This window comes from Gossypium hirsutum, chromosome D09 (assembly GCF_007990345.1).
Source record: "Gossypium hirsutum isolate 1008001.06 chromosome D09, Gossypium_hirsutum_v2.1, whole genome shotgun sequence".
In the NCBI taxonomy this organism is placed as follows: domain Eukaryota; kingdom Viridiplantae; phylum Streptophyta; class Magnoliopsida; order Malvales; family Malvaceae; genus Gossypium; species Gossypium hirsutum.
The window spans coordinates 32,638,023-32,651,909 of record NC_053445.1 but is presented as its reverse complement, the minus strand read 5'-3'; the positions used below and the strand labels follow the sequence as shown (position 1 = coordinate 32,651,909).

The window sequence follows — 13,887 nt, the reverse complement described above, 5'->3', positions numbered from 1 at the left end:
TTGTATAAGTTTGCTAATTTTTATTTACATAAATGGATAAAAATATACAACTTGTTTGAAAGATAACAAAATAAGTTGCTTTTCCCAAGGAACTGATAGAACAAACATAAAAAAAAGAAGGTGAAATCGTCAACCTTCAAACTTACAAACCCTGTTCCTATTCGCAATGTCCTGAACACTATATATTAATTAATTACTTTATATTAAAGCTTAAGTGATTAATTAATTAATTAAAATGAAGCTCCTATTGCGGCTCTCTCACATGTTTACTACCTTTAAGTTGAACCCCCATTTTTCAAACCAATATCCTTTTCTACTTCTATAAAAACCCCCACTTCTCTATCTTCCCATCCACTATCAACCCATCTCTCTTTTTTAGTCTCCATTAAAAGAATGGATGTTAAAGCAAGGAGTAGTAGTGGTCCAAACATGGTAAGTACTGAAGAAGAGGACTTGAAAAGAGGTCCTTGGACTATTGAAGAAGATTTTAAACTTATCAACTATATTTCCATTCATGGCAAAGGTCGATGGAACTCTCTTGCTCATTCTGCAGGTAATGTAATATATATATATTCTAAGCTTTCATGAAATTTATATTTGTTCAAGTAGTCACAGTTTCTCATCAAACATTTTAAGAGCTCTCGACGAAGCCTTTTAATACAGTACCACAAGTTGGTTTTTCATGTCTTTTCTTTCTTTCATGAGTGCAAAGTGTTTTTCTTTAGTAAAAAAGAACAGATGTTTGGGGTTTGTTTGTTTTTCTGCATATTTAGACACTATTTGTGGGTTTGGAATGAAGTTTATTGATGATTGCTTCTCAATCAATCATGAAAAGAAGACAGAGACGTATGGGAGAAAATGAGCTTTGTTTTCTTTCTTCTTTTCCATAACATTTATTTTGAGAAAGAAAATTTCATACCAAAAGCAACCCTAGAAAAGAAGACAGAGACGTATGGGAGAAAATGAGCTTTGTTTTCTTTCTTCTTTTCCACAACATTTATTTTGATAAAGAAAATTTCATACCAAAAGCAACCCTAGAAAAGTATAAACATCTTCCTTTTCTACATTAAAATCATGATTTCGCAAACTAAATTTAAAAAAGTTTTGTCTTTAGAAGTCTTTTTTTTTTAATCTAGTTGGCTTTATGATTGAAATAATTTTTTTATTTTTTATTTTTAAGTTTTTATTATTTGGTATACTTGTGATGGATTTTTTAAACTTTAGAAATAGTATGTAGAATTAATAAATCATGAGTCTTAGTTTTTTTAAATATCAATTAAATATATACGGTGGTGTCTTAACTTCATTATTAGAGTTGTCGGTTGAGTTTTAGCTTGATTAGCATGTGCATTGCTGTCAATGCAGGAGGACGTAAGTTCGAATGCGCTGAAACACATTATCCTCTTATTTATAGGTTGGGGAGAGGCTATGGGTAATTCTAGATATTGTGTTAAAAAGAATAGATATAATCAGAACCTATAATAAAATTGATAAAAAAAATCCATATTCTTTCATTGAGAATGTAATGTATCATACTATTACACACAACACTTGTTGATTAAACCAAACATTCTTTTTAGCTGAACTAAACTAACCCTAAAATTTTAATGTTAAACAGGTCTTAAACGAACTGGAAAAAGTTGTAGGTTGAGATGGTTGAATTATCTTCGGCCTGATGTCCGACGTGGGAACATCACACTTGAGGAACAACTTTTGATTCTTCAACTTCACTCGCGATGGGGAAATCGGTAATATGTTTTAACCCATAACTCTCTACATGATCATTTCATAATGTTCTTTGAGTTTTTTTATTCAATTTGTTGTGTATTTTACATATTAGATGGTCCAAAATCGCCCAATTCTTGCCCGGAAGAACCGACAACGAGATCAAGAACTATTGGAGAACTCGTGTCCAAAAACATGCCAAACAACTCAAATGTGACATCAACAGCAAAAAATTCAAGGACACCATGCGTTACCTATGGATGCCTAGGTTAGTTGAAAGGATTCAAGCTGCCACCACCACCACTAACACCGCGTCCACTTCGGCTGCCACGACGAGCAATGCGAGCATTGAGCAAATGATGTTGCCTAATCTGAGTTATTACACTCCGGACAACGCTAGCACTACTGCCTCATCAGACTCTATCGGGACTCAAGTTTCACCAATTTCAGATTCAATTGATTATTACAATGGTGTCTCGACTAATTATAACCCAAATCAAGATTATTTGCAAGCTAACCATGAATCCTTAATAAGTCCCATTGGGAGTTATTGCAACAATGGCGATGGCATGGATTTTGGGTTGATGGAGTTGAACCACCATTGGGCAAGTGATGGTGATGGTGATGGATCGCATAATTTATTGAACGCTGAAGATTTTTTCTTCTTACAGCACCAGTTCAACTTTAACATGTGAAATGCAAATATGTATCTTCAAAAATAGATTGAAAATGGGGGAAATGGAACTTAATTATAGAGGGACCAAAAAAAATATTCACATTAATGTTTTAGAACATATATAGAATTTGTCTTAGTTGAACTTGTAAGAAAAAAAAGAGATTGTCATTCTACTTTTTATTGGATTATTGTAAAAAAGAATTATAAACGAGACTAGAAACATGTTATTTTATCCATCTATTCTGAGAAAATCTATAAACGATATTATATATCTCTAAATATTTTATATAAAATATAAATATGCTCATAAATATTAAAACATAAAAATTAACTAAAAGCGGAATAGAAATTTAACCTCCAATCATTGATGTTTATTTTATGTGTATCAGTTCTACTATGCTCTTAACAATTCACTTAGATAATGGCTGTTTTATGAAATTGTTGAGCATAAGGACCTTTTCACAGCTTTTGTATATATAGGCATGCATATGCACATTTTCCCATAAAAACATACTGCATTCATACATTTTTTGCTTCTTTCAAATGAAGTATTAACATCTTCAATAAATTCATGAGTTATTGAAGAAATTTAAGCATAAATTATGTTAATCAAGAAAGTAAGTTTTCGTTACATCATAACCATCATTAATAAGATTTTTAATTAACATAATTTAAATCAATAAATAAAAAGAAAACATTTGAGAGTTTTATATATTCGGAACACTTAATGAAGAAAAAATTTGCATCCTCCCACTTGGTCAGTATATGCTTGCGTTAGTACTCAAAATCCTCTAAACCTTATTCATGAGAAAAGAAACATAACACATAATACATGATGATAAGTCCTCTGGAAACAAGTATTATCTTCCTTGTATCATTATGCATTCTATTTCTTTAACAATTTCCCATTTACAACTTAATGAATAAACTTTATGTTTATTCTAGGTCCTATAAAAATTGTTATTCTCAACAGAAATGTGTACACCAAATTTGAAAAACAACGCCCAAATAAACAAGAGTTTCATTACTACTAATAATTTATCATAAAACAAAATCATAAGGTGAAACCAAGTCCCATTCATATTACGAGATCCTTAAAGTTCATTGGTGGCATGCCTTTTATTAAAGGATCAGCAGTCATTAATTCAGTGCTAATGTGTTCAATGAACACTTTATTCTCTTTAACACCTTCCCTTATAGGTAAATACTTTATGTTGATGTGTTTACTTTGACTACCACTTTTGTTTTTTTAGCCAAGAAAACATCAATTGAATTATCACAATACATTTTCAATGGCTTAGAAGTAGAATCAACAATTCTAAGCCTTAATATGAGAATTTTCAACCATACACCGTGTGAGGTGCCTCAACACAAGAAATGAACTAAGACTCCATGGTAGAAGTGGCAATCAAGGTTTGCTTTGCACTTCTCCAAGATATTGCTCCGTTAACTAACATAAAAATGTACCCAGATGTTGATTTTCTTGAATCAACACATCTAGCAAAATTCAAGTATGAGTAACCAACTACCTCTAAGTTGGTAGTTTATTTATACATAAGCATGTAATTTTGGGTCCTTTTAAGGTGCTTCATCACTTTCTTTGCAATTCTCTAGTGGTTAAAACCTGGATTACTTTAATATCTTCCCAGCATTCCAACAACAAATGCAATATCAGGTCTAGTACAAACTTGAGCATACATTAAGCTTTCAACAATGGAAGCATATGGAATGTTCTGCATTTGTTCCCTTTCAAGCTCATTTTTTGGGACATTGGTTCAATTTGAACTTGTCACCTTTTAATATGGGTACTACACTAGGTGAACAATCCTTCATTCATAATCTCTCTATTGATATAGGCTTCTTGAGATAAACACAAAAATTTTTAAATCTGTATTTATAAATCTTAATGCCAATGACATAAGATGCCTTACCCATATCCTTTATATTAAAATTCTTAGAGAGAATTGTTTCACTTCATATAGCAAACCTTTATCTTTGGTAGCAAGTAAAATGTTATCCACATACAAAACATGGAAACAAATTTTACTCCCACTAACCTTTTGATATATGCATTGATCTATGATGTTTTCCATAACCAAATGAAGAAATGGCATCATAAAATTTTAAATACCATTGGCGAGAGGCTTGTTTTAATCCATGAATTTCTTAAGCTTGCATAATAATTGCTTACCATCACTTGAGGAAAATCCTTCTGGTTGTTTCATATAAACTTCCTCAAGGTCTCCATTAAGAAATGTTGTTTCCACATCCATTTGATGCAATTCCAAGTCAAAATGAGCAACCAATGTCATGATGACACGAAGAGAATCATTCTTAAACACTAGCGAAAAGGTCTCCATGTAGTCTATTCCCTCCTTTTGAGTGAATCATTTAGCAACGAGTCATGATTTATATCTTTTAATATTGCCTATCGAGTCCTTTTTAGTTTTAAAGATCCATTTACATCCAATGGTCTTTGCTCCTTTAGGCAATTCAACAAGATCCCATACATCATTAGATGCCATAGAATTTTCCACCTCTATCTGATATCATAATTTAATTTGTTTGTTACATTGTTTTTTAACCTGCGCTTTAAATATTCTAAAAGCATCCAACACTTCATCCTTGTTGTGAAATAAGTAGATATACATGTATTATGAGTAATCATCTATAAATGTGATAAAATATTTATGACCATGCAAACTCAGATCAAGATAACGAACATCAGTATGTATGATTTTTTGTACTCTTAACCTCCCGCCATTGATGTTTATTTTATGTGTATTGGGTCTTATATGCTATTAACAACTCATTTAGATGGTATATGTTTTACGAAATTGCTGAGCATAGAAATTTCTTCATAGTTTTTGTATATATAGGCATGCATATACACGTTTTCCCATAAAAAATATTGCATTCATACATTTATGTTTCTTTCAAATGAAGCATTAACATCTTCAATAAATGCAAGATTTATTGAAGAAACTTAAGCATCATTTATGTTAATAAGACATGTAAATTTTGATTACATCATAACTAGCATTAATAATGTTTTAAGTAACATAACTTAAATAAACAAATAAGAGGAAAACATTTATATATATGGAAGACTTAATGAAGAAAAAACTTACATCTTTTTGTTAATTTTCTATTTTATGATATAACGTAAGGCCATGTGTAGTTTCTTGACCGTTTCTTAAAATTTTTTTTATCCTACTAATTATGAATAAGCTTTTTTTTCTCCTTTTTTCTGTTATTAATTTTTAAGGTTATTTATTCGGTAATTGGGTTTATGGAAGGTTTTTTTATTATCTAAAAACTAAAGTTAAAATAATGACTAAATTGTAAATAATGTTAGAATTTTCAAGTATGCAAACTAGCAATAGTTTTATGAATAGAATTTTCAAGTATGCAAACTAGCAATAGTTTTATGAATGTGAACAATACATTGTTAGTAACAACATGTGTGAGTAAGCTGATTGAATCTTAGTTTGTTGGCATCAACATTGTTGTTGGAATAGGAGGACGTGGGTTCGAACGTATTAAAGTGCGTTTATTCTCCTATTTACAGGTAGGTAGGGGTTATATAAAAAAAACATGTGAGTAAAATTCAAAATAATTAGGAACCTCAAAATGAAGTTAATTTTTTAAGTTGCTTAATTTTTTAATGTGGTATATCGGGTTTTAAATATGTTTTCATTTTTTATTAATATTTGATTCAATTGTCGTTAATTTTATTTTAAACATATTAGTATTCAATTGGTTTTGCACTACAAATTGGGATGATGTGCTAAGCAAAAAAAAGCGAGAAATAAAAAATTGATTCGAATTGAAGTATTTGGAATATTTATAAAATATAAATTAAAAAACTACAGTTACTTGAACCAAATCAAATGTTATTTTTATTTTAATTTATAATTAATTTTAATTTTTATGATATAAAAATAAATAATTTACATTTTAAGGAGTGAAAATAACTTAAAAAGTTTATATAAACTTTGTTTTTTTCAAAATAGCATATTGAAGTATTGTTATGACTCTCCATGCATGTATTTCCTCTATGATTCTTACTCTTTATTCAAAATTTTGATTGGATTTTATGTTTTTAATATTTAATAATTTTTTAAATATTATATTTTTAATTGTAGTAATTAACGTAAAATAGTATTTTTATTTGAATTATTTAATATAATTAAAATATATTAATTTATCAATTCAAATTATTATTGTAGAATATTTTCAAATAATAATTAAATCATTTTTAACACATTCAACCTACAATATAGTTATACTTTACGTAATTAATTCAAACTAACATTATTTAAAATAATAATTAATTAACACAATTAATTTTAATATTAATTAAATGATAATTAAGGTGCTTAGAATTATAACTATTTTACATCAATAAAATCAACACAACTATTTTTAAAAATAAAAATAGCACAACTTCTTTTGCATTAAAATTTTTTAACTACTAATTGTAATTATAATTATCATGACTTTGTACCTATATTTTATGCTTAGAGTTCTATTCAAGTAATAACTCTATTTTCAAAATTAACACAATTTTTTAACTAACAAATTTAAATTAAATTATAATTATTTTTAAATATGTAATTATCACAACTTCTATTAAAGTATAATTATTTTAAAATGTAAAATTATCACAATTTCTATTTTATTTCAATTTTTTATTTTTAAATGTGAATTTGATAATATGATGAAAAATAAAAAAAAAGTATTTATGACCGGTTTAAAGTTGGTTTAAATTCATGTTTTTATATATATTATTTATTTTATAGTTGATAAAATTTAATTTTTTAAAAATCGTAAATAGTGTTTCTAAAATTGAAGAGTAGGATGACGAAAAATAAGTTTTTAAAAGTAATAATTATGATTAGAAATGGCGTCATAGCTACTTTAGTACTTTTGAGACATTGCGCATGAAGCTTATAGAGAGCCCTTTTATAAGTGTGAATACATATTTTTCTTAAAAAAAGAGGTAATAAATAGTAAAGTGTTAGACTTATACAATTTTTTTAACATAAAATAAATGGTGACTATCAATAAAATTTGATAATTTACTATTTATAATCTTTTGTTTTTTGAAAGAAAATATGTTCACGCTTGTCCTCACCATTTATAAAAAAGAAGAAGAAGCTAAATCCACAATTATATTCAACTTTTTTTTTTTTACAAATTTTCTTTACATAAAATAATTAATACTAAGAAAAGGAAGTCAACTTCTAATGATACACACAAAGAATTAACAAATATTATATTATACGAAGAAAATGCAAAATTGAGCTTTGAATATAAAGATGAACAAAAAAAATTTATTACTATTTGATTTATCCATTTAGTTTTTGAAATGTTTAATGTTGATCTTAAAATTACGAAATTATTACATACATACGCTATAAGCCCAACAAATTATATTAAACCATGTTATTTATTTTTCCCATTTCAACATAAATCACTAAATCACCTATCTTCTTTATCAAAATAATTAACAAATTTACCATAATTTTTTTCTTCTATAAGAAGTTAGGATTTTTCTAAACAAAATTTTGTTTCTTGGTTTATTCCAAAAAAAAAATCAATTACTAATCCAAAAATTGAATTAACCCTTCACAGCATACCAAACATTTGGGTTAACAACCATGGCGGTGATGATCAATAGAATTTTAGTTCAGTTGGTATCGTTGTTGTTATAACAATCGGGAGAGAACATGAGTTTGAGCGCACTTATGAACATATTATCTTTCGGTTTAAGGGTTTGGAAGGATTACAAGTAATAATAGGAATTGTATAAAAAAGGGGTAAATTACACTCAAGGTTACTAAACTATTAGTAAGTTTATGTTTTGGTCGCTCAACTTCAAATGTTACAAAATGATTGTAACATCTTCAAAAACCCCTTGGTCCTGAATAATATGAGATAAAATTTTAGCGAAATAAGGTATAAGATCAAAGAAAATGAAAGTTACAATATATCAAAAGAGAGTTAAATCAAGAAGCATGACATGATGTATTAAGGAAGGGACTAAATTGCAAATATGCAAAAATTTCTATGGGACAAGCATAAATGTAACATCCTTACAATTGATATATAATAAAAGTAGTAATAAATTGAATAATGTATAATTGATTTTTTGGTAAAATGAGAAATGATATAAAGCGGATAAAAGAGAATATTGATGAGTATAATAATAATAATAATAATAATAATAATAATAATAATAATAATAATAATAATAATAATAATGATTAAGGAGTAGGTTTTAGTATATTGATTTAAAGTAAAGGCTAAATCGTAAATATGTGGAAAGTTTTTGGCTTAAGTGTAAATATTCAAAATTTAGGGGATCAAAGTGTAAAAATGAGAAATTTGAAGGACCAAAAGTAAAATAATCCAATTTACTAAGATATGGAATTGACATGCAGGGACCAAATTGAATAGGTGAAGAATTGTGATGGACTAAATCGTAATTTTACCAAATTAAGTGATGATTCAAGGATGAAATTTTGAAAGATCATAAAGGACAAAATGGTCAATTAGCAAGAGGGAGAGTTCTAGAATGTAATGATGATGTTGATGATATTTTGGTGATTTTTTAATTAGTTAATTAGTTAAATATTATTTTATTAATATTTTACTTATATATTTATTATTATTTTATTTAGAAAAATGGTAGTATTAAAAGAGAGGAATGATGAAGGAAATGGATCATCCTTCCAACGTGAGTGAAAGGGTGAGAAAAGAAGTTTTCTTTTCTTTACAATTTAGTCATTTGCCATGAAAACCTATATTTTTACCCAAAATTTTTAAAAATTTCCTTAGATATTAAAGAGAGAAGATGAAGTAGAGATTCTAGAGAATATGCTCATCAATTTAGAAGCAAGAAAATAGTAGATGAAAGTGGAGAAAATGAGAAGAAAAAGGAAGGAAAGTGGTGAAGATGAGAAATGCATGGAAATGAAGGAGAAATGAAGAAATTCTTGACAAAGGAGATAAGTTTCATACTAAACCTATTTGTATTTCAATAGGTTGAGTTAAAGATGTTTTGATTGAGATGTATGAAATATGTATTTAATCTAAATACTAGAAATAGAAAGTATATGACGAAGAATAGAGACTTAAAACACTAAATTGGTAAGAGAGAATGTGATTTGTATGGTAAAAAGTACTAAGATTAAGAAATGAATATGTAATCTACACATAAACATAAGTGTCTAAATTGTATAGTAATCAAAAGTATGACATTTAGGTGTGAATGAAAGAAAGATAGTGCAAAGAACCATGGAAAAGAAAATATTTTTTCATTAAAACAGTTTGGACAGCATTAGTGACGTAACTTTGAAAATTTACCAAAAATTATAAAAATTTAGTTAGAGATTTAATTAAATATTTAATTAAAGCTTATTGAGTCTAGTTTCATATGGAAGAAACGGAATTTTATAGTTTTAGATATATTAATTTTCGTGAAATAAGGTCGGAGTGGATTCAGGTTCCCCTGTTCTGACTTTGGAAAATCATAAAAAATTGTAAAAAAAAATTATAGTTTTAAATTTATATGTTTAAATTCTTAATGAGTCTATTTTTAAGAAAAACAAACGAAAACATCATTCAAACGCCGTACTAAGAGATAATTAATTTTTAGTAAAGAAATGTCGAAGCCGTCAAATAGCAAAATAGAGACAAATTTGAAGAATTTACTGTACTTATTGGCTAAGTCATAAATTCTGACATTTTTATGGTAAAAAGATATTTGAGTCTAGTTTCAAAAACATCAAGCGAATCTTAATTTTAAATTCTGTAGCTCAAGATATAAATAATTTAGTGACTATGACTCAAGTGGACAACTTTGATATGAACACATAAATAAATAGTGGAATTATAGATAATGTTACATATAAGCATGTTATATACTAAAAGTTAAAGATTCTAACAAATATATACATAAAGGATGTGGAATGGAGAGGAGGAGGAAAAAATATATGAATATATATATATAGTAGATGAATTTGAAATGTTTCGAAATGGTTGCTAGTAATGGAATGATTAATACATGTGAGTATGTTTAAACGAATTGATAAAATAATAAGTGGATAATTGTTAATTGATGTGATATTTAATTCTTTATTAAAATTTTATGAAGAATTAAATTGATTGGCACAATTTAGAAATAAATATGAAATATAGGTAAAGTGGGTAAACCACTTTTGAAAGTGCAAGTCCTCCAATGGTCTTATTTGTAAAATTTTAATATTTGTGTTAATTTTATATACTTTGTTATCTTTGATTGAATATCATGTTTTTTTTTTATGAGGACTTGATATTAGAAATAGATGTAAGTGGATGATATGTAAAATGAAGTAGCGGTTATGACATTTGAATATATATATTCAGGTAATGATATATAAAAATAAATAAATAAAAATAAAACGGGGAACTTGTAAGAAAATGGAGATGATGTCAAGATGATAAGTTCGCCATGTCACGACGTGGAAACCCCAACGTTGCGACGACAATTCATAATTTTTTATGAACTTTACAATTTGGCCTTTGATCAACTGTGGATGTTTTAATGAGCCCCTTTAACTCATTATTAATTCTATCATAAATTCAATTATTACTAAAATGAGTTAATGATCTACATTAATTAAATAATACGATAAATTGATCTGAAATTTTTAGTAGTTGCTTCGGCAACGAATGTGACATCCTGATGCCTTGACTCGACGATCGGGTCAGGTATGGGGGTATTACAATGATCACTAAACTATTTGAAAGTTTTCATTTAAGTTATTAGGTTGTTAAAATCGTTGTTGTATGGCATTCTCTGTTTGCACCGCCTATATCACCTATATCAATCAAAAGCTCTTCTTTCCCTTTTCTTGTAACACCCCCATACCCGACCCAATCTCCGTATCAAGGCATCAGGATGTCACATTTGTTGCCGAAGCAACTACTGAAAATTTCAGATCAATTTATCATATTATTTAATTAATTTAAATCATTAACTAATTTTAATAATAACTGAATTTACTATAAAACTAATTATGAGTTAAAAGAGCTCAATAAGACATCCACAATTGATTAAAGGCCAAATTGTAAAGTTCATAAAAAATTTTGAACTGTCATCACGATATTGGGGTTTCCACGTCGTGACATGGAAAACTTGATGTTTTTAAAACTAGAATCAAATATCTTTTTACCATAAAAATTTCAAAATTTATAATTTAGCCAATCAGTACAGTAAATTCTTCAAATTTGTCCCTGTTCTGTTGCTTGACAGCTTCGACCTTTCTTTACTAAAAATTAATTATCTCTTAGTACGAAGTTGGGATGATGTTTTTGTTTGTTTCTATTGAAAATAGACTCATTATTAATTTAATCATATAAATTTTAACCCATAATAATTTTTTTTACAATTTTTTATGATTTTCCAGAGTCAGAACAGAGGAACCCAAATCCACTCAAACCTTGTTTCACGAAAATTAATGTATCTCAAACTATAAAATCATGTTTCTTTCACCGTTTCTTCCGTATGAAACTAGACTCAATAAGCTTTAATTCCATATTTAATTAAATCTCTAACTAAATTTATATAATTTTAGGTGAATTTTCAAGGTTAAGTCACTGCTGCTATCCAAACTGTTTTAATAAAAATATTTTCTTTTCCAAGGTTCTTTGCACTATCTTTCATTCAATCACACATAATTGTTGTACTTTTGATTACTATACAATTTAGACACTTACTTTTATGTGTAGATTACATATTCATTTCTTAATCTTAGTACTTTTCACCATACAAATCACATGATCTCTCTTACCAATTTAGTGTTTTAAGTCTCTATTCTTCATCAAATACTTTCTATTTCTACTATTTAGATTTAATACATGTTTCATACATCTCACTCAAGACATCTTTAACTCAATCTATAGAAATACAAGTAGGTTTAGTATGAAATTTACCTCGTTTGTCAAGAATTTCTCCATTTCCATGCATTTCTCATCTTCACCACTTTCCTTCCTTTTTCTTCTCATTTTCTCCACTTTCATCTACTATTTTCTTGCTTCTAAATTGATGAACATATTCTCTAGAATCTCTACTTCATCTTCTCTCTTTAATATCTAAGGAAATTTTCAAAAATTTTTGGTAAAAATGTAGGTTTTCATGGTAAAGGACTAAATTGTAAAGAAAAAAACTTTCTTTCTCACCCTTTCACTCACGTTGGAAGGATGATAAATTTCCTTCATCCTTCCTCTCTTTTTATACTACCATTTTCTAAATAAAATAATAATAAATATCTAAGTAAAATATTAATAAAATAATATTTAACTAATTAATTAAAAAATAACCAAAATATCATCAACATCATCATTACATTCTAGAATTCTCCCTCTTTCTAATTGACCATTTTACCCTTTATGATCTTTCAAAATTTCATCCTTGAATCATCACTTAATTTGATAAAATTACGATTTAGTCCTCATAATTTTTCACCTATTCAATTTGGTCCCTGCATGCCAATTCCACATCTTAGTAAATTAGATTATTTTCACTTTTGGTCCTTCAACCTTCTCATTTTTACATTTCAATCCCTTAAATTTTGAATATTTACACTTGAGCTAAAAACTTTTCGCATATTTATGATTTAGTCCCTTCTTAATACATCATGTCATGCTTCTTGATTTAACTTCTTTTGATATATTGCAACTTTCATTTTCTTTGATCTTATACCTTATTTCGCTCAGATTTTATCTCATATTATTTACGACCAAGGGGGTTTTGAGGATGTTACATTTCTTTTACGATATAATTTTATTTTTCATTAAACAACTTTGAACATTACGAATTTGCGAACCAAAATCCAATGAATTTTTTTCTCTAACCTTCAACATTGATCGTCAAATTGACTTGGATTTAAGGTTTCTTCTACTCGTTGATGGGTACTGATCCACCGTACTGATTGTCGAATCATTGCTTGGAGCTCACTAGCTAGACTTTAAAAAAAACTTAATAACCTATTGACTTAAACAAAAACTTTCAAATAATTTAGTGACTTAACTGAAACTTTTGAATAGTTTAATGACTATTTTATAACTTTTTGAAATTGAGTCACCAAAATGTAAACTTATAATATAGTGATCTTAGATGTAGCTTACTATAAAAAAAAGCCACAACGAAGATGGGCCAAACATCCTAGTAATTGGTTAGGATTTTTTTTTTTTGCCTTCATATGATTATTTCTTTGATATTTTTGAATTTTGTTAATGTGTCTTTGAACCGTTGAATATTGTTGTAGGATTTTGGTTGTTTGTTTTTGTTAAAGAGATTGTATAGTTTTTGTTAATGTGAGAAATTGAAACTAATATATAAAGTGTTTGATGAAAATTTGCATTGGAGTTGTTTTTATCATGAATGAAAAAAAATGAAAAGATTTGATTATTCTGGAACCGAACAAGTAGCAATA

General features: G+C 27.6%; 1 protein-coding gene across 1 annotated transcript; it reads left to right on the top strand.

Annotated features, from left to right (window-relative positions):
- Positions 1-267: 267 nt before the first annotated feature.
- LOC121220814 (transcription factor MYB108) lies at positions 268-2,633 on the top strand. The gene is made up of 3 exons (XM_041100339.1): positions 268-553; positions 1,619-1,748; positions 1,841-2,633. Exons 1-3 carry the CDS (start codon positions 394-396, stop codon positions 2,418-2,420), a joined length of 870 nt encoding a protein of 289 aa, XP_040956273.1. The 5' UTR covers positions 268-393; the 3' UTR covers positions 2,421-2,633.
- Positions 2,634-13,887: the final 11,254 nt, after the last annotated feature.

What these genes read in the sequence shown, in the direction of transcription:
- LOC121220814 (XM_041100339.1), top strand. Translation starts at nt 394, where the DNA reads ATGGATGTTAAAGCAAGGAGTAGTAGTGGTCCAAACATGGTAAGTACT. An exon ending in CTCTCTTGCTCATTCTGCAG is followed by an intron (nt 554 to 1,618) that starts GTAATGTAATAT and finishes AATGTTAAACAG; the next exon opens with GTCTTAAACGAACTGGAAAA. An exon ending in CACTCGCGATGGGGAAATCG is followed by an intron (nt 1,749 to 1,840) that starts GTAATATGTTTT and finishes TTTACATATTAG; the next exon opens with ATGGTCCAAAATCGCCCAAT.